The 24576-nt window shown below is 50.0% G+C and overlaps 1 protein-coding gene across 1 annotated transcript in view; it reads right to left on the bottom strand.

Annotated features, from left to right (window-relative positions):
• The window catches only part of LOC308631642 (voltage-dependent P/Q-type calcium channel subunit alpha-1A-like), a gene marked incomplete at both ends in the record, with an annotated part of 200048 nt that overhangs the window by 43450 nt on the left and 132022 nt on the right, over window positions 1–24576 (bottom strand). The window contains 6 exon segments of the mRNA XM_081263023.1: window positions 6100–6309; window positions 6311–6898; window positions 8381–8403; window positions 8407–8487; window positions 8701–8892; window positions 20603–20676. Of these exon segments, the coding sequence (XP_081119149.1) occupies window positions 6100–6309; window positions 6311–6898; window positions 8381–8403; window positions 8407–8487; window positions 8701–8892; window positions 20603–20676 (1168 nt within the window).

Here is a 24576-nt window from a genome sequence, read left to right as displayed (position 1 = left end):
ATCAACCTAACCCAACCAAGTCAACCCAGCCCAACCAACCAACCCAACCAACTAACCCAACCAAACCAAGCCAACCAACCCAACCCAATCAACCAAACCAAATCAACTAACCAAATCAACCCAACCCAACCAAGCCAACAAATCAACCCAACTCAATTAACCAAACCAACCAATCTAACCCAACAAATCAATCCAACCAAATTAACCAAACCAAGCCAACCACCCTAACCCAACCAAATCAACCCAACCCAACCAACCAAGCCAACCAACCAATCAATCCTACCAAATTAACCAAACCAACCAAACCCACCAAATCAATGCAACCAATGCAACCGACCCAACTAAACCAACCCTACCAAATCAACCAAACCAACCAAACTAAATCAACCAACCCAACCCAACCCACCCAACCCAATTAACCAAACCAACCAACACAACCCACTCAACCAGCCAAACCAAACCAATCAACCCAACTCAACCAACACAACCAAATCAAACCAACTACACCAACTCAACCAAGCCAACCAACCCAAACCAATCAACCAACCAACCCAATCCAACCAACTAAATCCAACTAACCAAACCAAACCAACCAACCAACCAACCAACCAAATCAGGCCATTCCATGGCGGCTTAGCCACAGGCCAGGGGAGATTCACCGCGTTCTCACTCTGTAGATGAGAAGGGGATCAGAGACTGACGGGGCCCTGCCCCAGGCCACACAGCCAGCTGTGGCAGAGCCAGCGTGGAGCTAGCCTGGAGCTAGTCAGCAGAGGCTCTGCGCCCAATCCCAGGTGGGAGTAGATACCGGCTGTGTGTACCCACACCTCCTGGAAGGAGAAGCCAGGCAGTCCCTCTGTAGTCCCCGCAGGGAAGGCCCTCACCCTCCGTCACGTGGGTCGCATGGACGCTTGGGAGGGAAGTCAAGGAGCTGTGTGAGCCCGAGCAGCCTGACTAACCTCTCTGAGCCTGAGTTCTCTCAGGTTATGTTTTTATCCTTTTTGGTTCCACGGCAGTGGGACCGTCCCCATGTCCTGGAGACTGAAGTGGTGATCCCAGAGGCTACTCGCTACGTGACCCCGGAGAGTCCCTCAGCCTCAGTTTCTCATCCGTAACGCAGAGTGGTGTCCTGGGAGTCCCATGAGGACTAGAGGTGGCCACGGGACACTGTGGGGTGCTGCTAGGCCTTGGGCCAGGGCAGGATTGGTCCTGCTGGGTGTGGGCTCGCCCAGGCCCAGGCCCCCCTCCTCCCTCCTCCCTCTTGCCAAGACAGGTCCCCCGGGCCCGCCAGAGTGACCTCTTTTGGACAAAGGGTCTTTGCAGATGCCATGGAGGATCTCGAGAGGAGACTGGCATGAGCCCAGACCCACGGCAAATCCTCTCGTAAGGGAAGGGAAGGGGGAGACCCGGGGACACAGGTGATCGCCATGTGCTGGCCAGTCAGGGAGGCCACGGGTGGTGCGTGGCATCAGAGACCATCCGCCTCTGCCCTCCGGGCATCGTCCCCGAGTGCGGGTGACGGGAAGTGAATTCCAAACCAGGGCTTCCCCGCCTGTCACAGCGCCCACAGGTGCGTTCTGAGAAGCCAATGTAAGCTGGGAGTCTGGCCGGCGAGACCTTCTGGTTAAGTACCATGTGAGCCTCCCTTGGCCTCCACAGGGGAGGCCCCAGGGCCCCGTGGACCAAGACCCCCAGATGCTCAATCCCCCACATAAAGAAGCACTGGCACAGAATCTGTGGGATCTCCTGAAGACGGTCCACCACTTGCAGACACCGGGGACTCCTAACGTGGCGCTGGGCACACAGTGTTGCTCAGGGGATTCAGAAAACTGTCCCCCCTCAGTGTGGACACGGTTTCACCCCCGCGATTTCTGACCTGCGCCTGGTTGAATCCACCGCCGCAGAACTGCTCGTATGGCGGAGGCCACCGTCTAGATTTTTTTTTTTTTTAAATAAAAGCCATCTTTCTTTCTTTTCTTTTTCTGGGGGATGGGCAGAGCTGGGGATTGAACCTTGTGTACGCAAGGCAGGCACTGTACCAGTTGAACTATTCCTAGCCCCCAACTGTCTAGATTTTTTTTTTAATTTTTTTTTTAATATTTATTTTTCAGTTCTCGGCGGACACAACATCTTTGTTGGTATGTGGTGCTGAGGATCGAACCTGGGCTGCACACATGCCAGGCGAGCGCGTTACCGCTTGAGCCACATCCCCAGCCCTGTCTAGATTTTTAATGAAAGATCTTCCTGCCCCCAAGCAGACCTAGTCAAGTCACAACTTGAAAAGGAGCCCATCCTTCGGTCACCATCTAAAGAGATTGTGTAAAAAAAGTCACACAAGCCATGTGCGGTGGCATGTGCCTGTAATTCCAGCAACACTGGAGGCTGAGGCAGGAGGATCGCAAATTTGAGGCCAGCCTCAGCAACTTAGTGAGACCCTATCTCTAAATTAAAAAGGGCTGGGGTGAGTCGGGGGTACAGCGCCCTGGGTGAAGAGCCCAGCACCAAAACAGAGCAAAACACTCACAGGACAGGGAGGCCGGGACGGCGAGGACCCTCAGGGTGCTTCCTTGCAAGGTGACATTATTGAGGAATGGCGAGGGCCCTGGCCTTAGTTGGCTTTGTCCTTCTTCCTCTGGGTTCCCGCTGGCTGTGGGTCAGGGTGTGTGACCAGGCGCAGGCGCAGAGCCTCCTGCACCTGGGGGGGGGGGCTTCGCTCCAGCATCTCGGAGGCAGGAGACCGCGGCCTCCCCGCTCCTCCCGGGGCTGGCCTCTGTGCCCTGTGCCCCAGGAGGCCATTGCATAACAGCCTGCGCCGTCCCTCCCGCTGGCCCGGCTCGTACTGCTGGGCTGCGGAGCTCCTGCCCCGGACGCGCTCAGACCCCAGATCCAGGGCTGGCCCCCATTATCTGGGGAGCGAGGTAACAGGAACCCCCATTCAGCTCGCTCCACGTACACCTCGCTGACCCCCGATGGCCCCCGATGACCCCTGATGAGGACCGGTGGCCGGGGTGGTGGCCAGCGCAGGAAGGCTGCCGGGGGCGGTCCTCGGACCCCGAGGCCACGGCAGGGCTGGCCGAAGGAAACGGGGCGATGGGCGACTGGGGTGCACGGAGCGGGCGCACGGGGCTGCTTCAGGGCTCAGGGCAGGACAAACCGGGGTTGGGCGTCCTCTGGGCCTGGGTTGCCATGGCGACCAGTGCAGGTGACAGGACCCCGCAGGCCCCTCCCTGTGCCAGGACTGCGGGGAGCTGTTGGGGAGGCGGGGCGCGCCCTGGGGTCACAGGGATTGCATTCACTGGGAATCAGCCAAGCTCCTCCTCACTTTGGCCGCCCTGGGGGGCCCCTGCCCTACACCATGAAAGAGCAGGTGCTGGGGCAAGAGATGAGGGGAGGAGGGAGGTGAGGGGACAGACCTCCGTTGACCATTCCGCAGGGACCAAGCCCTCAGGGAGCGGCTGGGACAGGGCCTCAGGGATGAGGCAGGGATCAGGGGAGGCTCGGGCCTCGGGGCTGCGGCATCATCCCCATAGAGACCAGAAACTGCGTATTATTTTATGTCTGCAAATTAATTAGATTAACGCCTCGTCTTTGATTTCCCCCTCTTAATAATGCTTGAATCAGCCAGATATGGTATGGTGGCCCGGGCTGCAGCCCCAGCTACTCAGAAGGCTGAGGCAGGAGGATGGCTTGAGTCCAGAGGGCGGGGCCAACCTGGGCAACCCCGGGAGACCTCAGGTCAAAAAAAAGAAAAAGAAAAAGAAAAAGAAAGGTTGGGCACAGTGGCTCGTACCCATGATGCCGGAGGCTGAGGAGGCTGAGGCAGGAGGGTCTCGAGTTCTAAAGCCAGCCTCAGCAAAAGTGAGGCCCTAAACTCAGTGAGACCCTGTCTCTCAATAAAACACAAAATAGGGCTGAGATGTGGTTCAGTGGTGGAGGGCCCTTGAGTTCAATCCCTGGAACCAAAAAAAAAAAAAGCAAAATATGCTTTCCTGAGTGTTTATTTCCAGTGAGCATTATGACTTTTTTTTTTTTTAAACCAGCCAACTGACTAACTTGCTTCTCTGCTGGCCTCAGCATTTGCAGTGTCTATTAATAAGGGACCTATCGGTGACTGACTGGTTCCCACGGGATCCACTGAGGCCCTGGTGGAGGTGGGGGCTACTGTCTCCTCTGGAGAGGGGGCGAGGCCCTGGGTGATGGGAGGGCTGGATCTCCATCCTCTCCCCTAGGCTGGTGGCTGGCCGCTCCTGGGAAAAGCCAGTTCCCTCTGCAAAACCCGGGAACTGGAGTGGGGAAGCTCAGGCTGCGGCTCTCAGGCCCTCACCCTGTGTGCTGATGAGAGTGTGGAGGATAACAGGCAGCACTTCCTGGTGCTCCCTACTGCTGCTGAAGCAGCTGACAGTTTCTTTGTGTCCGCAGCACTGGGGACTGAACTCAGGGGTGCCTTGCCACCCAGCCACACCCTCAGCCCTTTGTATTTTATTTGTTTGAAACAGGGTCTTGCTAGGTTGCTGAGGCTGGCCTTGAACTTGCCATCCTCCTGCCTCAGCCTCCCGAGTAGCCGGGATGACAGGGGTGCGCCCCCCTCCTGGCAATAGCTCCCCGTTCTTGAGCACAACTGGCCAGTCTCAGGCATTTTGTGATGACACCATGTCCCCCACCATGTGCCCCCCATCTGTCATTACTTGAGGGAATTCACAGCGTGAGCTTAGCCTACAGTAGGCACTTAGCAAATGGTGAAAGGCTCCATCAGCCCAGTGGGGAAAGCTCGGGAGGGACAAGGACCCACAGGATGGTTTTAGGAAGGCATTGAGGAAATACGGAGACCGAGTGGCGCCAGGGCCGAGGGGCGCGGTGGGCATCTGGGGAAGGGGAGTAGGTGAGGTCCCACCCAGGAAGACACTGTCCTTTCTCCTGGGCGACTCCCTACCCTCTCTCATGCAAATGGAAAACCGGCTTGTAATCATCAGAACCTTTCATTTTAAGCCAACGTGGTTTTGACCAAACTCAGAAAACACTCTTTGTGTGTTTTTAGTGTGAACCGCATTTTTCTGACTGCAGCCCCTGGACGGTACAGGAGGCCTGGCCTCTGCTGCTGTGGAACCTCACCAGGACTTGGCCGGGTCTAGAACACCGCGACACCTTCAGCACCTCCCTTCCTGGGCTCTGAGGTGTCTACAAACCCCAAGTCGTCAGCCTGCGCCTGCGCAATCATGTCCCCGCAGCCACCAGAACCATGTCACTGCGTCCCCAGAATCCCTGCGCTCAAGTGTGGTCTCTGGAGGGCAGCGCTGACCCCACCTGGGAACTGCTCAGAAAGGCAGAATCTTAGGCTCCCCCGAGGCCCAGGTCCTGAATTAGAATCCGAGTTTTAACAAGATTCCCGGGAGAGTCTCTCCCTCTCTCTTTCACACACAGGGTCAAGTTTAAGAACTGCCGGCCTCATTTGGATACCACAAAACAGAATCACTGACCCACACCACTAAGCCAATCAACCCAGAGCCCTACTGGTCACATAAGGGGGGACTAAGGGGACCCTGGTTTATAATGGAACAATGTCCACACCCCCTTGAAGCTGTTGGGCCCCTTTGTGAAGAATCACCTTGAGTACTCTTAAGGAAGGAGGACACGGTCAGGGACCCGGTTAGCCCTGGCCTGGGGACATGCCCAAGAGCCTCTGGTACCCTGCTGCCCCTTCAACTCTGGGGCCCCCAAGAGCCTTCCCGTTCCTGGAACACACCAGGTAGGCCGAGACTCGGCGAGCTGGGAAAAGGTCTAACTTTACTGAGCACTTACTAGGCCCGGGGCCCTTCCAGGCTCCGTGGACTTCACCTCGTTTAACCCCGGCAATGGCCCGATTCCACTCGCTGGGCCTGTTTCCCAGGTGGGAAGACAGGTGCGAGGTCACTTAGGGCCACCAGCAGCAGCACAGGGAGAGCTGGACGAGAGCTCTCCTGCGGGGTGCGGTCCTCCCCGGGCTGCCTGATGTGCCCAGGTGGACAGTCCCCGGGGCTCCAGGCTGCCCGTGGGGCGCTGCCCTTCGCCCCTGTCCTCTCCCCTCTGTGAACCAGGGCTGGGACGCGGCTGAACCCCACTTACTTCCTCCGCCGGTGCCGGCGCTCCTTGTCTTCCCTCCGCGCGTCCGTGTCATAGGTGGCGGGAGGGCCGTGCCGGTGTCGCCTCCTGCGCTCGCCCCCGTCGGGGCCCTCGCCCTCGCCCTCTCCGCCGCGGGCGGGCCGGCTGCTCTCGCGGTGGCGCGCCCGGCGCTCGGGCTTGTCGTCGGCCGCCTCGTCCCCGGGCCTGCGGTGCACGCCTGCGCGGCTCCCCGTCGGCGCCGGTGCGCGGCGACCCGCTGCGGCTGTCCCTGGGCGCCGCCTGGCGGTGCGCGTGCCTGCGGTGCGCGTCCCCGGCCTTGGGCCGCTCGGCCTCGGCCTCCCAGAAGCCGGGCTGCTCCGGGCCTCCCTCGCGGGGCGGGTGGTCGGACTCGCGGCCGTAGGGGCCCTCGCGGCTCGGCTCCTCCTGGCCGCCCGCCCAGGGCCTGCGCGCGTCGGGGCCGGCGGGGTCGCGCGCGCGCTCGCGCTCGTGGTAGCGCGCCTGCTTGCGCAGCAGGTCGTCGGCGCGCGGCGGGCCCAGGCGCGGCTCGTCGGCGGGTTCGGCGGCGCGGCTCTTGTTGGTGTTGTTGTTGCGGTTCTCCTGCGGGTCCACCACCAGCGGCCAGTCCAGGTGCGTCTTCACGTCGGGCCGCAGGTGGCGCGCGTAGGACGCCTTCCAGCGCTCATCGGGGTCCAGGCCGGGGTAGAGCGCCTCGCGGCTGGCCAGCAGGTTCCGCTTGCGCATCTCGCTCCTGCACTGCTCCCACACCGAGCGCGCCGCCTTCTGGTTCCTCTGCTGCTCCTTCCTGCAAGGCAAGGCCGGTCGGCGCCCCAGGACCCGCGCCCCGCGCCCCGCGGTGGATCCCCTGGCGCGGCCGCGCCCACCCGGGTCCGCACGCTCAGCCTGGCCCGACGGGGCGGCCCAGCGGGTGTCCCGGGTGACCTCCCAGGCACCTGGGCCCGAGGCGGGCCTGTCAGCCTGGCCGAGGGCCCTACTGTCTTCTCTACTCTGCCGCCAACGGCAGCGCGGGAACCTCTGGGGTGGCTTTGAGCATCCTAATGGCCTCGGAGATGGCCACGGAGGCCAGCGCGGTGGACATGAGCCTGTGCACGTTCCACATCCCCCAGTGCCCGCGTGGCCTGAATGGGAGTCTGGGGTCACAGAAAGGAACCAGGGCAGCCAGGGTGGGCAGTGCGGGGGCTGGGGTCCCATTCAGGGCCCTCGGAGCCTCCCCAGGGCTGCGGGACACGGGTGGTGTTATAGGGACCCTCGCTGTGCTCAGGCTGTTCCTAACCTCACCTACCGCGCATGCGCCTCCCTGGGCTCCCCTCCTGCAGCCACCACCTCTTAGTTTGGAAAAGCTGCCCCCTCCCCGTAGTCCCAGAATGCAGCGCTCTGCAGCATGAGACCCCCTGAGTCCCCCACCCCACCCGCAAAGGCACAGCTCAGAGCACTGTGTCCTCCGCTTTCTTTATCCAAGGTCTCTGGTTCCTCACTGCCTTGTTCCCGACCCCAGCGAACTGTCTGCTCCATGCACCTTCAGAATCTGTCCAGGATCCTGCTACATCCACACCTCCTCGGCCCCATCTTGGGCCAGTCCCCATCTCCTTTGCAAGGACAGGCTGGTGCCCTCAACCTGCCCTGCTGGGCCACCTCCCTCACTTCCACAGTCCGTTTCCCCACAGTGGCCAGAGGGAACCTGTGAGCACTTGAGTCAGGTCCTGACCCTCCTCTGCTCCTTTGCCAATGATGCAAAACCCAAGTCCTCCCCGTGGCCCCCAAGGCCCTGCATGACCTGCTCGTCACCTCCTTGCCCTCGTCTCTCCCTCCACAGTCCCCTTTCTGCTCACTGGGTTCCAGGCACACCAGCCTCGTTCAGATCCCCTGAACACACCAGGAGTCTGCCTCAGGGCCTTTGCATATACCAGTCCCTCTGCTTGGGATGCATTTTCCCCACATCTCCTCCTGGCTCCTTCCTCACCTCCCTCAGGTCTTGCCACCATCCAGGGGAGGCCTTTCGTGAGTTTGAAAGCACAGCTCTGGGCTGGGGGTGCTACTCAGTGGCAGAGAGCATCCTACCCCCGCACACGCCAGGCCCCGGGGCCATCCTCAGCAGCACCACCCTCTGCACTTCCGCCCTCCCCTCTCCATCTTTTTTTCTCTAGTTCTGTGATCTTGTCATCGCCCCCGCTGACTTGAGAGCTACCCAAGTGGGGCTTTCCAACCTTGCCGGGTGGGAGCGGGGCACCTCCGCCCAGTGGTTAGGGACGGCCCACCCCCGACTCACACAGCTATGGACATGTTGGCCGCCTATAGGGGGCTCACTTCCGCCACCTCCTTGGCCTTCTGCAGCGCGAGCTTCTGGTTGGCGGCCTCCTCCTCCTCTTGTTCTTCCTGGAAGGACACAGGTCTCCTCACAGGCCCACCCTGGGAGGTGTCCGAGCACTGAAGAGCAGGCTGGGGCTTGGCCTGGGGGTCGGCCACGCAGAGCCGGGGTCCCCACAGCAAGGGCCACCCGCTTCACGCCCAGCGGCCTCCGGCCACCAAGCCTGTTCTGACCCAGCCAGGGGCGGCCCGCGGAAGGACTCGCTCTCTTTCCTGCCTCACAGGCCCTTGTCCCCAAGCCGAGTCCCCAGAACACCGAGCGGTGCCCGGTGCAGGAAAGTGCTTTCCCAGGCTCCGCTGGGCACCACCAATAGCCCCAGAAGCGGGCTTGGGCCCCCACTGCCCTGAGCCGGGGTCGCGGCCACTGTCCGGCTGCCTGATGGCCAGGTCAGAGAGGAGCAGGACGCAGGCATGCTGGAGGACACACAGGAAGGGGCGCTTTGGGACTTTCCACCCTTCAGCCGTCACAGGGGGCTCAGCTGTGATGTGCACGTCCCTCGTCCCCAGTCCCCGTGGCCGGAGGCTAAGGCAGGAGGATCGCGAGTTCCAAGCCAGCCTCAGCAAAAAGTGAGGCGCTAAGCAACTCAGTGAGACCCTGCCTCTCAATAAAATACGAAGTAGGGCCGGGGAGGTGGCTCAGTGGTCGAGGGCCCCTGAGTTCAGTCCTCGGTGCCCCCCCCCCCCCAGGCCCCCTCGAACAAAGAAAGAGAAAAACCCACGTCCAGAAACAAACCCACTGTTCAGGACAGCAGGCGGCTCAGACGGCGCCTCCTTCACCCTGAAAGCATGCAATGGAGGAAGGATAGCATCTTCAACAAATGGTGTTGGGAAAACTGGAAATCCATATGCAACAAAATGAAACTGAATCCCTTTCTCTCGCCATGCACAAAAGTTAACTCAAAATGGATCAAGGAGCTTGATATCAAATCAGAGACTCTGTGTCTGATAGAAGAAAAAGTTGGCTCCGATCTACATATTGTGGGGTCGGGCTCCAAATTCCTTAATAGGACACCCATAGCACAAGAGTTAATAACAAGAATCAACAAATGGGACTTAATTAAACTTAAAAGGTTTTTCTCAGCAAGAGAAACAATAAGAGAGGTAAATAGGGAGCCTACATCCTGGGAACAAATTTTTACTCCTCACACTTCAGATAGAGCCCTAATATGCAGAGTATACAAAGAACTCAAAAAATTAGACAATAAGATAACAAATAACCCAATCAACAAATGGGCCAAGGACCTGAACAGACACTTCTCAGAGGAGGACATACAATCAATCAACAAGTACATGAAAAAGTGCTCTCCATCTCTAGCAGTCAGAGAAATGCAAATCAAAACCACCCTAAGATACCATCTCACTCCAGTAAGATTGGCAGCCACTATGAAGTCAAACAACAACAAGTGCTGGCGAGGATGTGGAGAAAAGGGTACACTTGTACATTGTTGGTGGGACTGCAAATTGGTGCGGCCAATTTGGAAAGCAGTATGGAGATTCCTGAGAAAGCTGGGAATGGAACCACCATTTGACCCTGCTATTGCCCTTCTTGGACTATTCCCTGAAGACCTTAAAAGAGCATGCTACAGGGATACTGCCCCATCGATGTTCATAGCAGACAATTCACAATAGCTAGACTGTGGAACCAACCCAGATGCCCTTCAATAGATGAATGGATAAAAAAAATGTGGCATCTATACATAATGGAGTACTACGCAGCAATAAAAAATGACAAAATCATAGAATTTGCAGGGAAATGGATGGCACTAGAGCAGATTATGCTTAGTGAAGCTAGCCAATCCCTAAAAAACAAATACCAAATGTCTTCTTTGATATAATGAGAGCAACTATGAACAGAGTAGGGAGGAAGAGCAGGAAGAAAAGATTAACTTTAAACAGAGACATGAGATGGGAGGGAAAGAGAGAGAAAAGGGAAATTGCATGGAAATGAAGGGAGACCCTCATTGCTATACAAAATTACATATAAGAGGTTGTGAGGGGAATGGGAAAATAAACAAGGAGAGAAATGAATTACAGTAGATGGGGTAGAGAGAGAAGATGTGAGGGAAAGGGAGGGGGGATAGTAGGGGATAGGAAAGGTAGCAGAATACAACAGTCACTAATATGGCAGTATGTAAAAATGTGATGTGTAACCGACGTGATTCTGCAATCTGCATTTGGTGTAAAATTGGGAGTTCATAACCGACTTCAATCTAATGTATGAAATATGATATGTCAAGAGCTTTGTAATGTTGTGAACAACCAATAAAAAAATAAAATAAAAAATTTAAAAAAATTAAAAAAATAAAAATCTTTAAACACAATCCCCGTACTGTACCTCCTTTGTGAGAATATAGTTAGTAGGTTATAGTTAGTAGCAATACTGGTATTACAATCTTGAAATTAATGATTATTGTAGGTTTACATAATAAGAAGAAATATGAATGTTAAGAAAGTTCTAGTGTAAGGTAAAAAGGAAAATTCAATATAAAATAAAATGATTTAAGACACGTCATAATGCCAGACTTGACTTGGACACATCGATGGGTACCTTGTGATTTTAAAAACCCTCATGTGGGCTCTCCACTGATAGAGTCCAGCAGCAGCGATGCCTGAGGGGCAGTCAGCATCCCTCCACCCACTGTCTCTCCCAGAACCATGTCCCACTGCAAGGAACCCAGACCAGAGGACTGGGAGCCCCTGGGTTGCAGGTGGGAAGTACTGGGGAGCTTAGATACCTTATTCTAGGAAGGAAGGCTCAGAGGTTTGCAGGGGGGCAGCCACACCGCCTGGAGACAGTGTGGAGGTACCTGCCCTGGCCGCCTTGGGGATCTGGAACACTAATAAGAATAATAACAATTATGAATTTTAACACATAAAATGTAACACTTTATTAAATGGACAAGATTCTCATATTCTCATAGGCTTCGCAGAGCTGCGAGATCTGTGCATGCTTCTGTGCCACCATAACTCATGCACCTGCTGCTAGGCTTCTGTGATCACAGAGTTATGGCATTTAACACCATATTTTTCCAATTTTGTAATTGTATTATACTATTTGGTAGCGAGGAGGGAAAGTAGCAGAGTGTTTTCTCTTTCCCCTTTTCCCTAAAAAAAGACAAAACTCCAATAGCAGTGAAAGCACTGTTATCATGAACACATTATCATGAACATGGAAATCCAGGTGAGCACAGAAAGCAGGCTGGCAGGCTTGGAAGTCCCCCTGGGCAGTGGTCACTCATTCTGCATCACCGTGTCCCTCCTCCACTTTCCCCTCCCTTTCTTCCCAATTTGTAGCTCTCACTGCCTAATGGAAGAAAAAGTAGGGCCAAACTAGAGATCTTGCTCAAAATAAAAAACAAAGGAGGGCTGGAGACATGGCTCAGTGGGTAAGCACCCCTGGGTTCAATCCCCAAAACCAAAAATTAAAATAAAATAAATTACAAAAGGCTCATTGAGCTCTCAATGTTCAAATTCAGACTCTCAGCTGTGTCTTTTGTTATTACTATTTACAGTTGTTAGTGCATAATAATTGTACAACATAATGGATTTGCTGCAAAATTTCATAGGCACATATGATGCGTTTGGATCTCATGGATCCACTGAAAGCACCTTTTAAGATGAAAACAGGGCCAAAAAGAGTGAGAGAAGTTGTCCCAAGAGACAATGGTGAGAGAGAGAAATGTTCGTGGGAGGCCTGTGAGGAGCAAGGCTCGGGTTGTGGGGCCTCTCCCCGTCCCACAGAAGGACACCTAGGTTGGCTCCACAGATTAGCTATTGTGAATTATGCTGCTATAAACATTGATGTGGCTGTGTCCCTGTAGTATACTGTTTTAAAGTCTTTTGGGTATAGACCAAGGAGATGGACACCATTTAGTTTCATTTTGTTGCATATAGCTTTCCAGTTTTCCCAGCACCATTTGTTGAAGAGGCTATCTTTTCTCCAATGCATGTTCTTGGCACCTTTGTCTAATATAAGATAATTGTAACTTTGTGGGTTAGTCTCTGTGTCCTCTATTCTGTACCATTGGTCTACCAGTCTGTTTTGGTGCCCATACCATGCTGTTTTGTTACTATTGCTCTGTAGTATAGTTTAAGGTCTGGTATAGTGACGCCACCTGCTTCACTCTTCTTGCTAAGGATTTCTTTAGCTATCCTGGGTCTCTTATTTTTCCAGATAAATTTAATGAATGCTTTTTATATTTCTGTGAGAAATGATATTGGGATTTTGATTGGAATTGCACTAAATCTGTATAGTACTTTTGGTAGTATGGTCGTTTTGACAATATTAGTTCTCCCTATCTAAGAACAAGGGAGATCTTTTCATCATCTAAGGTCTTTTTGGATTTCTTTCTTGTGTTATGTAGTTTTCGTTGTGGGGGTCTTTCACCTCTTTTATTGATTCCCTAGTTTTTTTGTTTGTTTGTTAGTTTTTGAGGCTATTCTAAATGGGGTGGTTTTTCTATTTTCTCTCTCAGAGGATTTGTCACTGAGATACAGAAATGCCTTTGATTTATGGGTGTTGATTTTATATCCTGCTACTTTGCTGAATTCATTTATTAGTTCTAGAAGTTTTATGGTGGACATTTTTGGGTCTTCTATGTATATAATCATATTGTTGGCATATAATAGTGCTAATTTGAGTTCTTCTTTTCCTAACCATATCTCTTTAATTTCTTTAGTCTGTCTAATTGCTCTGGCTAGAGTTTCAAGAACTATGTTAAATAGAAGTGGTGAAAGAGGGCATCCTTGTCTTGTTCCAGTTTTTAGAGGGAATGCCTTCAATTTTTCTCCATTTAGAATGATGTTGATTTGGGGCTTAGCATAGATAACCTTTATGATGTTGAGATATATTCCTGTTGTCCCTAGTTTTTCTAGTGTTTTGAACATAAAGGGATGTCATATTTTGTCAGATGCTTTTTTCTGCATCTATTGAGATGATCATATGATTCTTATCTTTAAGTCTATTGGTGTGATTAATTACATTTATTGATTTCTGTATATTGAACCAAACTTGCATCCCTGGGATGATCATGGAGAACTATCTTTTTGACATGTTTTTGTATTCAATTTGCCAGAATTTTATGGAGAATTTTTGCATCTATGTCCATTAGAAATATTGGTCTGAAATTTCTTTCTTTGATGTGTCTTTGTCTGGTTTTGGAATCAGAGTGATATTGGCCTCATAGAATGAGTTTAGAAATGTTCCCTAGTTTTCTATTTCATGAAATAATTCGAGGAGTATTGGTATTAGTTCTTCTTTGAAGGTGCTGTAGAACTCAGTTGTGTATCCATCTGATCCTGGGCTTTTTTTTGTTTTTGGAAATACATTTATTGTTATACAAATCCAATTTCCTACTATTCAGTTCCTCTTGGTTGGTAGGCTTCTGATGGTGTCTTCTATTTTAGTGCTTGAAATTGATCTGTTTAACTTGTATGTGTCATCCTGATTCAGTTTGGACAAATCACGTGACTCAAGAAATTTGTGAATACCTTTGATGTTTTCTATTTTATTGGAGTACAAATTTTCAAAATAATTTCTAATTATTTTCTGTATTTCCGTAGCGTCTGTTGTGATATTTCCTTTTTCATTTATGGATGTTAGTAATTTGAGTTTTCTTTTTCCTTTTCTTTATTAGCATGACTAAGGGTTTATCAACTTTATTTATTTTTTCAAAGAACTAACTTTTTGTTTTGTCAATTTTTTCAATTGTTTCTTTTGTTTCAATTTCATTGATTTCAGCTCTGATTTTAAGTATTTCCTGTCTTCTGCTGCTTTTGGTGTTGATTTGTTCTTTTTCCAGGGCTTTGAGATGTAATGTTAAGTCATTTATTTGGTGACTTTTTCTTCTTTTAAGGAATGAACTCCATGCAATGAACTTTCCTCTTAGTACTGCCTTCATAGTGTCCCAGAGATTTTGATACATTGTATCTATGTTCTCATTCACCTCTAAGAATTTTTAAATCTCCTCTTTGATGTTTTTTGCAACCCATTGTTCATTCAATAGCATATTATTTAGTCTAGTTTGACTTCTTCTTTTCCTATCCATATTCCTTTAATTTTTTTAGAGTAGCTTTTATTTTTTATTTTTTATATTTTACCATTGATTTCTAATTTCACTCCATTATGATATGATACAATGCAGGGTAGTATCTTTTTTTGCATTTGCTAAGAATAGCTTTGTGGCATAACACATGGTCTATTTTAGAGAAAGATGTATGTGCTGCTGAGAAAAAAAGTGTATTCACGCATTGAGGGATGAAATAGTCTATATATGTCAGTTATGTCTAAGTTATTGATTATGTTATTGAATTATATAGTTTCTTTGGTCAGCTTTTGTTTGTAAGATCTATCCTGTAGTGAAAGAGATATGATAAAGTCACCCAGAATTATTGTGTTGTGGTCTATATGACTCTGGAACTTGAGAAGTGTTTGTTTGATCCTCCATTGTTTGGGGTATATATATTTATAATTGCTATGTCTTGTTGCTATATGGTTCCCTTGAGCAGCATGTAGAGTCCTTCTTTTTCCCTTTTATTAACTTTAGCTTGAAGTCTACTTTATTTGATATGAGGACAGAAACACATGCTTGTTTCCACAATCCATGTGAGTGGTATGATTTTTTCCCAACCCTTCACCTTCAGTCTATAGATGTCTTTTCCTATGAAATGAGTCTCCTGGAGGCAGCATATTGTTTGGTCTTTTTTAAAAAATCCAGTCTGCCCATCTATGTCTTTTGGTTGGTGAGTTTAGGCTATTAACACTCAGGGTTATTATTGAGACATGATTTGTATTCCCAGTAATTTTTGTTTAGTTTTCGTATTTAACTTGACTTGGTTTCTCCTTTGATTGGCTTTTCCTTTAGAGTAATCCCTCCCTCTACTGATTTGCATTGCTGTTTTCCATTTGCTCTTTGTAGAATATTTAGCCGAGGATGTTCTGTAGTACAGGCTTTCTGGCTGTAAATTCATTTAACTTTTGTTTTTCATGGAAGGTTTTTATTTTATCATCAAATCTAAAGCTTAGTTTTGCTGGATATAAAATTCTTGGTTGGCATCCATTTTCTTACAGAGCTTGATTTATGTTGTTCCAGGATCTTCTAGCTTTCAGGGTTTGGGTTGAAAAATCTGCAGAGATCCAAGTAGGATTCTCTCTTGTGGATTTTAAAATTCTCTCCTTATTCTGTATGCTAGGCATTTTCCTTATAATGTGCCTTGGTGTGGACCTGTTGTGATTTTGTACATTTGGTGTCCTGTAAGCCTCTTGTATTTGGTTTTTCAATTCATTCTTCATGTTTGGGGAAATTTCTGACATTATTTCATTGAATACATTGCTCATTCCTTTGGTTTGGAATTGTATGCCTTCCTCTGTTCCAATAACTTTTAAGTTTGGTCTTTTTATGTTATCCCATATTTCTTGAGTGTTCTGCTCATGATTTCTTACCATCTTCACTGTGGGATCTATATTCTTTTAAAGAGTATATATTTGGTCTTCATTGTCTGAGGTCCTTTCTTCCAAATGGTCTAATCTGTTGTTGATGCTTTCTATTGAGCTTTCAATTTGCTTTATTGTTTCTTTCATTTCAGGATTTCTGTTTGTTTGTTTGTTTTTTAGAATTTCTATCTCCTTATTGAAGTAATCTTTTGCTTTCTGTATTTGCTTATGTAGCTCTTTATCAAAATGATCTTTTGCTGCCTGTATTTGCTGTCTTATATCATCCTTTAATTCACAGAGCATTTTAATTATGTACATACTGAACTCCTTCTCTGCCATTTCTTCTGCTGTGATAGCCATGGATTTTAATAATGCAGTATATTGATTTGTTTGGGGCACTTTCTTCCCTTGTTTTTTCATGTTGTTCCTGTGTCTTCCCCTCTAGAACTGTGCATCCAAGGCATTACCACTTTTACCCTATAGGCTTATAGTGTCCCTGCAGGGTTCCAATACCTCTCCTCTGAGGTGAAGGACAATGTTAACAGATCCCAATACAGACATTATACAGCCTTAAACCAAATAGTTGCTATTAAGACATTTATAGTTTGGTCACAATATACAGAAATGAGGAGTTCAATTATTATCTACAATATGAACACTAGGTTTGCAAAAGGGTCTACAGTTTCTGATGGTGGACAAGTAACTGGGGTGAGGTGTAGGATGAGATTTTGAGGGGTTAGGAGGTGAGGTTATAGAGTTATTATATCTTAGGAAGTGTGGAAGAGGAATCTAAAGAAGATGGTTAGTAGCAGGAGAAGAGAGAGGAAGTGATTTTGGGTAGACAAGTGGGAAGACAGTTGAATACATAAAACAAACACATGTAAATGTTAAGAAAAATAAAAATGTAAAAAATAGGAGATAAATAATATACACCACAAGTGTAATACACTATTCCGACATCCCAGTCCTCAGTAGCCTAATTCATGCAAAGTACTTGGTTTCACAAATGTTGGGGATGTGAGGGTGGGAGACTTGAGAGGGAGAAAAAGAAAAAAAATCTCGAAGGTAGAAACAAGGATTGTTTTGGTTGGAGTTCAATGTCTTTCCTGCTTCCCTTCTCATCCAGTAGGTGGGTTGTCTGTTGTTTGCTGGTGTCTCCACCCTCAGGATGGTGAAGGTTACCGGGGTGGGAGGGTTGATCTTGGGTGCAGGGCACCTGAAAGTGGAGTATGGTACTAGCTGGTCCCCAATGGGAAACTTCACCCCCAGGATCTCCTGTGATGTGGGCACCTGGCCTTATCTCCTTATATCGCCTGTAGACCTCACAGTTCCTGGTCTCTAATTTAGTCTCTAAACTGTATCTAACCCCCTCCCTTTCTATGTCCTAATTGGGGACTTTCTCTCTGTAGGTCTGGTGGGTTGTACTCTGGGGGCTGCACACCTCTCTTGGAGAACTGTTTTGCATTGGGCAGTCACTGTGCAGAGTTAGTGGCTGCAGAAGAGAGGAGGGAGTTGGGGACTATCTGTATCTGCCCAGCTGGTGTTCCAAGCTGGGAGTTGCCCCAACTAAAGATGGCGTCGAAGGTGTCCAAAGATGGAGTTGGCTGCTTTCAGCAATGGAGTGTCAGGTCAGTGGGGGGGGCAGTGGTGGTGTTGGGTGACATGTTTAGAGATGCTGTCAGTTGTCTCTGGATCCAGTGTGGAGGTGTTGGCGGGGCTGTCTGTTGGTTCATTTCCTTCTGATAAGTAACCTGTCCTGAAGTCGCTGGGCCAGGGTGTAGTTCCACTGGTCAGACTTTGAGGCACCTCCACACAGCTCAGTGTGCATGCTGCTGAGCCACAGTGCCATGCATGACACCATAGATACTGCAGTGTGAGGCCAAGCCCTCTGGCCTTCCTCCCCCCTCAAGGCCCTAGATACACACAGAGGCCATAGAGAGAGCAGCCCTAGGAAGATGGACATGAAGAAATATCTAAAGTATATTAAGGTTATTTGCATAGTACAGAAAGCCACATTATCACATTTTTCCCCCTGTTCTTGTCCCTAAAAAATCACACAGTACATCAAATGCAAAACCAAAGTCACACTCTGGTCATGTTAGAACAAAGAAGAGGTGCAGGGCTCTGAAATGCTGTTCCCACCATGCAAGCCTTTGAGACCTTGAGGGGCAGCGAGGGAACACAGGCTCCTTCATAACTTCTTCCACCTGTGAAAGCAGCTCATGATTTACAAGCTGGCCCCAGTTAGCAAGCGCCTCCTAATCCAGAATGGTCATTATGAAGTGTCTCCTGGTGAGTCTGTATTCCTCAGGTGTGCCACTTGGTAATTTCCATGATGACCTGGCAAAGCCTCTCTCCTCCCTCCAGGACTCTCCAGATCACCGTCTGAAGCAATGCCACATGACTCAGACCATCCCTGGTCCCATGGCTCCTGCAAAACACATCAGAAGGCGGTACAAAGTCCAGCACAGCTCTAGAGAGCCATGCAGTTACAAGGCGTTTTCCTTGGAACTCGGACCTGAAATAACCTCTTCAGTGTCCAGGTCAGGCAGTTCCCCTGGAGCTTCCAACAGGCAGTACAGCCTGGAAACGGAGAACTGGACAACCCCCAAGAAGGACTGAAGGGGTGCCAAGTGAGCAAGCCCGCAGAGCCACAGGCAGACCTGCCCCTTCCTCCAGGCCTGCAGCCTCGGTGACACCTACAGAGTCCTTTCCATTGACACCTGCAGCTGGGTAATGAAGGCAGGTGCCTTCCTGTGAGCTTGGCGTGGAGCTCACTATACACTCACAGTGGCCTCTTTCTTGCTGTCCCCCTACTCAGTTCCAGGCTCCTTCAGCAGAGGACAGTGTCCCGTGCCTGCCAGGTACCACAACATAGTAGGGTGCTCAGCACCTAGCAGGCACTCAACAGAGTGGTCAAATGAATGGACGTGAATGGAGGAGGAGGGAGGGCTTCGAGGCACTTCTGGAGTGTGGACACTGAAAAGCATCCTTTGGGGGCACTTCTTGTGGCCAGAATCATGCTTGTGTTATTCCATTTAATCATAACAGTGCCCATTGTCCCAGCCGGCAGGGGTCACAGCCATGCCACAGCCATGCACAGGGAGTGGCAGAATCGTGACTCTCTGGAACCCAGACCCCCTGGCCCGTCCACCGGAAGCACATGAGAGCAAATGTAGAGGGGTAACACATGCCAGAGCCCTTCCCACTGACTTCTGCGAGGCTGCAGTGGGTCTGATACTCATCAGGAGGGGACCAAGAGGAGGGGAAGTCTACCACAGAGGCCAAGGACAAGGAGAGGGACACAGAGAAACCTCGCAGTCAGTGGAGACAGACGGGGGCTCCTCGGGCAGCAAAAGCAGACCTGTCACTGGTGGTCGGCTGTGTCCTGCACTGGCCGATTATGGCCAGAGTCAGTTGGGAGAGTCTGACGTCTCTGGCTGACTGGGAGCTGAAGGGCCATCCAGAGAGGGAGGGCAGCCGGGTCCCAGCTGTGACTCTGGTTCTCTAGCAACAAGGTGTAGTGGGCTTGGTCCTGGAGACAGGCGTAGAGAGGATTTCAGTCAAAATTGGGAAGAGAGATGAGCGGCTGTGAGGCTGGAGGGCCCAGAGTGAAAGACGGAGCCGCTGGGTGAGGAGGGCGCAGGAGTCTTGGGGTGGAAGTAAGGTGACTGGCAGCAAGACCTCGGTGAGGAGGATTAACTCCACGTCAGATTTTTCCTGCGACTTCTCACGAAGGAGTTTGTGAAGGTCCAGGGGCCCTGAGGAGTTGTCCCAGCCCACCTCATTCTTACTGCAGAGAATCCCTGAGGACACGGTGGTCCAGGAGCTGGGGCTTCTTGGTCCTCCACCCTTCCCTGGGATTCTGATTAGTCTGTAGAACCCAGGGCAAGTGCAGGGACAACGGAACTGAGCCTGCTGGGAGTGCCACGGGCAGCGGCCCCGGCTGGGCTCTGGGGAGGACGATGAGGGCAGGAACCACCACCACCCTGGTGGCACAGTGGCAAGGGAGCTGGCCGAACCTGTCTCATGACAAGCTTTTAAATTTACAGAGCGTGAGAGAATGTTTGCTTAGGATTTTGGAAAGTGAGAAAGAGACCTGGGTCGGTTGGATGGGCCCTCCAGAGGTAGGACATCACACGCTCCGTTAAATGCAGTCTTTTGTGGGTCTCCAGGGCCTCATCCCCTTGCAGGAGCCACTGGCCCCAGCACAGAGGCCCGCTCAGGAGAGGAGAACTTACCAGTGCCCCGTAGCTCCTGGGCACCTGGGACGCATTTGGTCTCTTCCCAGCACTCCCCTGTGGACAAGCACCTGCAGGGATGCCCAGCTGAAGTCAGAGTTGTGGGTTAGAGTACAGCCATGCGGCTTGGGGTGGGCACTGCCTGGGGGTGCCAGCCCTGATGGGTACATACAGGAGAGGCCCTCTGGTGGCTCTGACCCAGCACTGGCCTCCAGAGAGACAACGGAGCAGGATTGTGCTGGGACGTCTGAGGTGCTGCTGAGAGAGAGGTCCTGAGGGCCTCGGGGGGCCTTGGGATGCAGGGCAAGGGTGGCAGTGGAGCCGTGGGAGTGGACACAGGGGAGGAGAGAGGTGAACGCATTTCCCTCAGAACTGCCACTGTTTATGTTTTCTCTTGGAGTCCTCCTTTCTGTCCCTGTAGCCCACTGTTCTGAAGAGAAGTGCGACTCACCTGCAGGACAAAGTCCGCCTGCCGCTGCACCTGTGTTGTTGAAGAACAAGTGGCCACAAAGAGCCCCGGAAAGCCTGGAAGGCACGAGATGGCCATGGGCTTTGCCGACCAGAAAGTCACTGCTCAACACAGAAGGAATTGCTGGTCAGCCCTGCGAGGCAGGGGACAGATGTGGGTGCTCGAACCTCCAGCTGGTGACCTGACTGGGTGTGAGAGCCCGTGACACCATGATTGATCGTGAACCCACCAGGTTCACAGCTTCCCTGGGTTTGCTGGGAGTGCTGCACCTCCAAGCCCAAAGTCCGGCTGGGAAGGCAGGCGGGGCTGGCGGTCTCGACACCCCTCCGTGGTGGGCTCCCTGGCCCTGGGTCCCACAGAGTTTAGCCACAGCTATGTGCTCTTCCTTCCTCTGGAGATCACTTTACATTTCAGAAATAGAAGTAAGTCAAAGGTCCCAAACCTCAGGTTCATTTTTCATCAAGATTTGCTCAATTTTGGAAAAGCAATTTCATTTTTAAGAAAGTCTTTCTCAACTTCATTCACTAATTCGTATTAAAATACAGGAGTAATTGAATAGGGATGTCACTAAATTTCAAGACATTTATAAATCCATGCTTTACTTCAAAGAATAAATAAGTTGGTAAAGGTCTTCCCTGAGCTTGTACAGAGGTCAGCAATCCACAGGTACCACTGTCCTCTGGAGAATCATCTACCTGGAGCCTCTCAGAGAGGCCAACCAGCAGAATGACGTGTGTTCCAAAGGTTTAGTGATATTTCAGTTATTGTGCTTTAAGTCCAGGATAGGAAGAGATGGGTGTCAGTTATATCAATGTTAGGCCAACTCCTTTATTGTCCTCGAAGCAATGGCTTCGAAGTAATGACACATGAAATTATAGCACCTTTGAATCTCACCACAATTTAAAATGGTAAACATCTAGCAAATGGCCGCAGGTTCCAACATTGGATATTAGGGGGGAAATACACACCCCACCTCCTCAGCTCACAGCCTCGTGATCTGGGCCTGAGTGACAGATGTTTGAAAGGCTTCTCTCCCCCGACAGGGCCTCCAGCCTGAAGCCCAGCAGCCATCTGTGGGCTCCTTGGGCTGGGAGCTTCAAGCTGGGCCTGGACTGGGGGGACCAGGGACTGGGAGTGCTGGAGGCGGAAGCCTCTTGTCTCCACCCCCCGCCACCCCCCCCCCAGCCTGCCCTCCTGGCAGGAGCCTGGTGAGCCTTTCGCTGAAGGACTGGCTCTTAAGTTAGAAGTGCATGTGCTTCTCCTCCCTGCACTCAGCAATTAATTTATTATTCGTAATTATCTATCTGGTGCCTTTTGTTCCCATTAGACTCTCAGCTTGAGGAGGGCCAGGACCCTCCCTGCCTGTTCTCTGCTGACCGCTGGCACAGATCCTTTTCCATTCTGTCCACTTGGTTAATAAACTGTATGAAAAAAGAAAAAAAAATGAATCAATGGGTACAATGGAGTCTTAAGAGGAATTTGTCAATTTTATTCTGGCATTGGAAAATTTACTCTCAGGGCCTATTGTTATTTTATATTAGAAGAAACAAGATTTGGAGTGCTTCGTATATGCTTCATGCAATTCTCTCTTTCATAGGCACCCCTCTCAGAGACCCCCCACAGCAGTTTGCATAACACTGGGTGACAGAGGAGGCTGGACATTCAAAGAATGTATTTAAGATCCCAAATATCAGGATGCCTGTCAGACACCCACTCTGAATCAGGCTGCATTGATCTGCAGGGACCCCAGCTCAAGAGGCCTTCCTTCAAAGGACTGGTGAGGAGTGTTGCCAGTTCTCAGAAGTCAGCACCTCGCAGGGGTGTTCTGCTTACCAATCTCAGTCTTGCAGAGCTGTGGCTCATTTCTTGTTGGGAATGGCTGGGCTTTCATCCAACCTGTTCCACTAACCACCTTCATCTACTTAGACCAGGGTGCTTTGCAAGGAGAGTCCGCCTTGGAGACGAAATCAGTGCAAGCAAAGGGAGTCTCCCCGAGGCCTGGCTCATCGAGACTCTGGTCTGCAGGGTCAGGGTCAGGACCACTCTTCGTCCCACTCCTGCTGCATGTTCTGCACAAGTGTCTAGTCGAATTCAGTTATATTCTGGCATCAGTTCAGAGCCTGTTAAACACAAGCCCAGGTGGAGGATGTGTGTTCTGAGAACACTCTCCAACCATTTGGAAATGAGAGTTGTGTTGTAGAGTAATCTCCTGCAGATCTTTAAACCACAGTTCCAGGTAAGAAATGCATTTGCCTTTCAGACTACACATATACATCTAAAATCAGAACAAAACTGTAGCAACTGATGTGTATCCTTGCTCTGTGGGATGTGGTTACTTGCTAACATTTTCTATTCCATTAGATGGAATTTTTCAGGTGTGAGTCATTAACGGATGGAGCCCTCTAGAGCTGGAGGCAATGGCAGACGGCTCTGTGCTTACTGAGCAGAATTCTCCTCCTGACCCCTCATCACGCATCATACCTTCACTGCTACTCTCTCCCCGTGCCACTGAACCCATGCACATTATTGGAAATGACTCAGGCAAACATTCTGCTCAGCTGCCATTCAAGCCAATACTGTGGTATGAGACCCAGCACACCTAGGTGAGGGCTTAGCTTTCTCTTATCTTCTAATAGAGCCTTACAAACAGGGACTGGTTGGTGAGTTTCAGTTCACAGTTCATGTCATGTGTGAATCAATGCATAATACAAAAGAGAATGGGTTAGGTGATTGGGAAGAATATCAGATGTGACATGAATTTCAGTTGTAGTTGTCCTTCAGAACTACAGGGGATTGGTCCCAGGTCCCATTGTGGCTACCACAATCCACAGATGCCCAAGTCTCTTTCATAGAAGGACAAAATATTTGCATAGAATATATGTATATACTCCTATAGACTTAAGTTGTCTCTAGCTTACTTGTAATTCCTACTAGAGTGTGTGTAAATAGCAGTTATACTGTATTGTTCAGGGAACAGTGGCAAGAAGAAAAGTCTGTGCGTGTTCACCACAGTTGAGATTTGGGTAAAATATTTTCCATTCATAATTAGTGTAATCTGTGGATGATGAATCCATGGATGAGGAGGGTCGACTGTACTTATATTTCTAAGATCTCTGAGTCTTTGTGTACTTAAAAGGACAAGAATTGGGACTAGGAGGGTGATAGGAAAACATGTTAAAATAATGCAATGACTCGTCACTGTGGACCAATTATACCTTGAATGTTAAGCTGAGGGGGCACCTGGCTACAAGGCAGGACATGTGGACCAAGGACACCTTGAATGCTGAAGCTCAGGGAGCACTTGGCTCATGGTCCTTCAGTTCAGGACATGGCAGCGGAGCACTCCACAATGCTCCGTGTGTCTGGATGATACTTTATAAACTAGTAAGTGTTGGACTCCTGAGGAATGGCTATGAAACTCTTGAAACTGCAGAAAGGATGTTTAAAATTTCATTAGGTGATAGATGGTAGAACTTTTGAGACTCAGGAAATGTGTGACTTGAAGTCAATCAGACTATGAAACCACTTTGCAGTAGTCTCTGATCCTGCTCTTTGACTCACATGCATGATTTAGTTTTTGGCCACATTTTAGTCTCTGCCAAATAATTCTTAATACCAAATGTTCAGAGACAGATATGCAATACTTAACTGACAGACTATTAGATCCACTTTAGCCTTTTTAAGGAGAACAATAATGGAATTAATAAATGTTGATACATTACAATTTTTAGGGCTATGCAGCCACACAACCAGCTAAAGAGAGTTTTAATTCTAGGATGCGAGGGGTCTTGTACACAACCCTGAACAGCATCCGCACAACTGAGAACAAAGTAGGTGTTTAAAAACTAACAGTTAATTGATAACTTTTGAAGGGTTCATTGTCGAGCTTTTGGTCTTAAGAATGATTGAAAGATGAGCTGGGGGCAAAGTTCAGTATATAGCACTTGCCTGGATAT

The sequence above is a fragment of the Spermophilus citellus genome (genome assembly GCF_964194105.1).
Source record: "Spermophilus citellus genome assembly, chromosome: 12".
NCBI classification, from domain to species: domain Eukaryota; kingdom Metazoa; phylum Chordata; class Mammalia; order Rodentia; family Sciuridae; genus Spermophilus; species Spermophilus citellus.
Note: the sequence above shows the minus strand (reverse complement) of the source record. Positions and strands in the feature narration are given on the sequence as shown.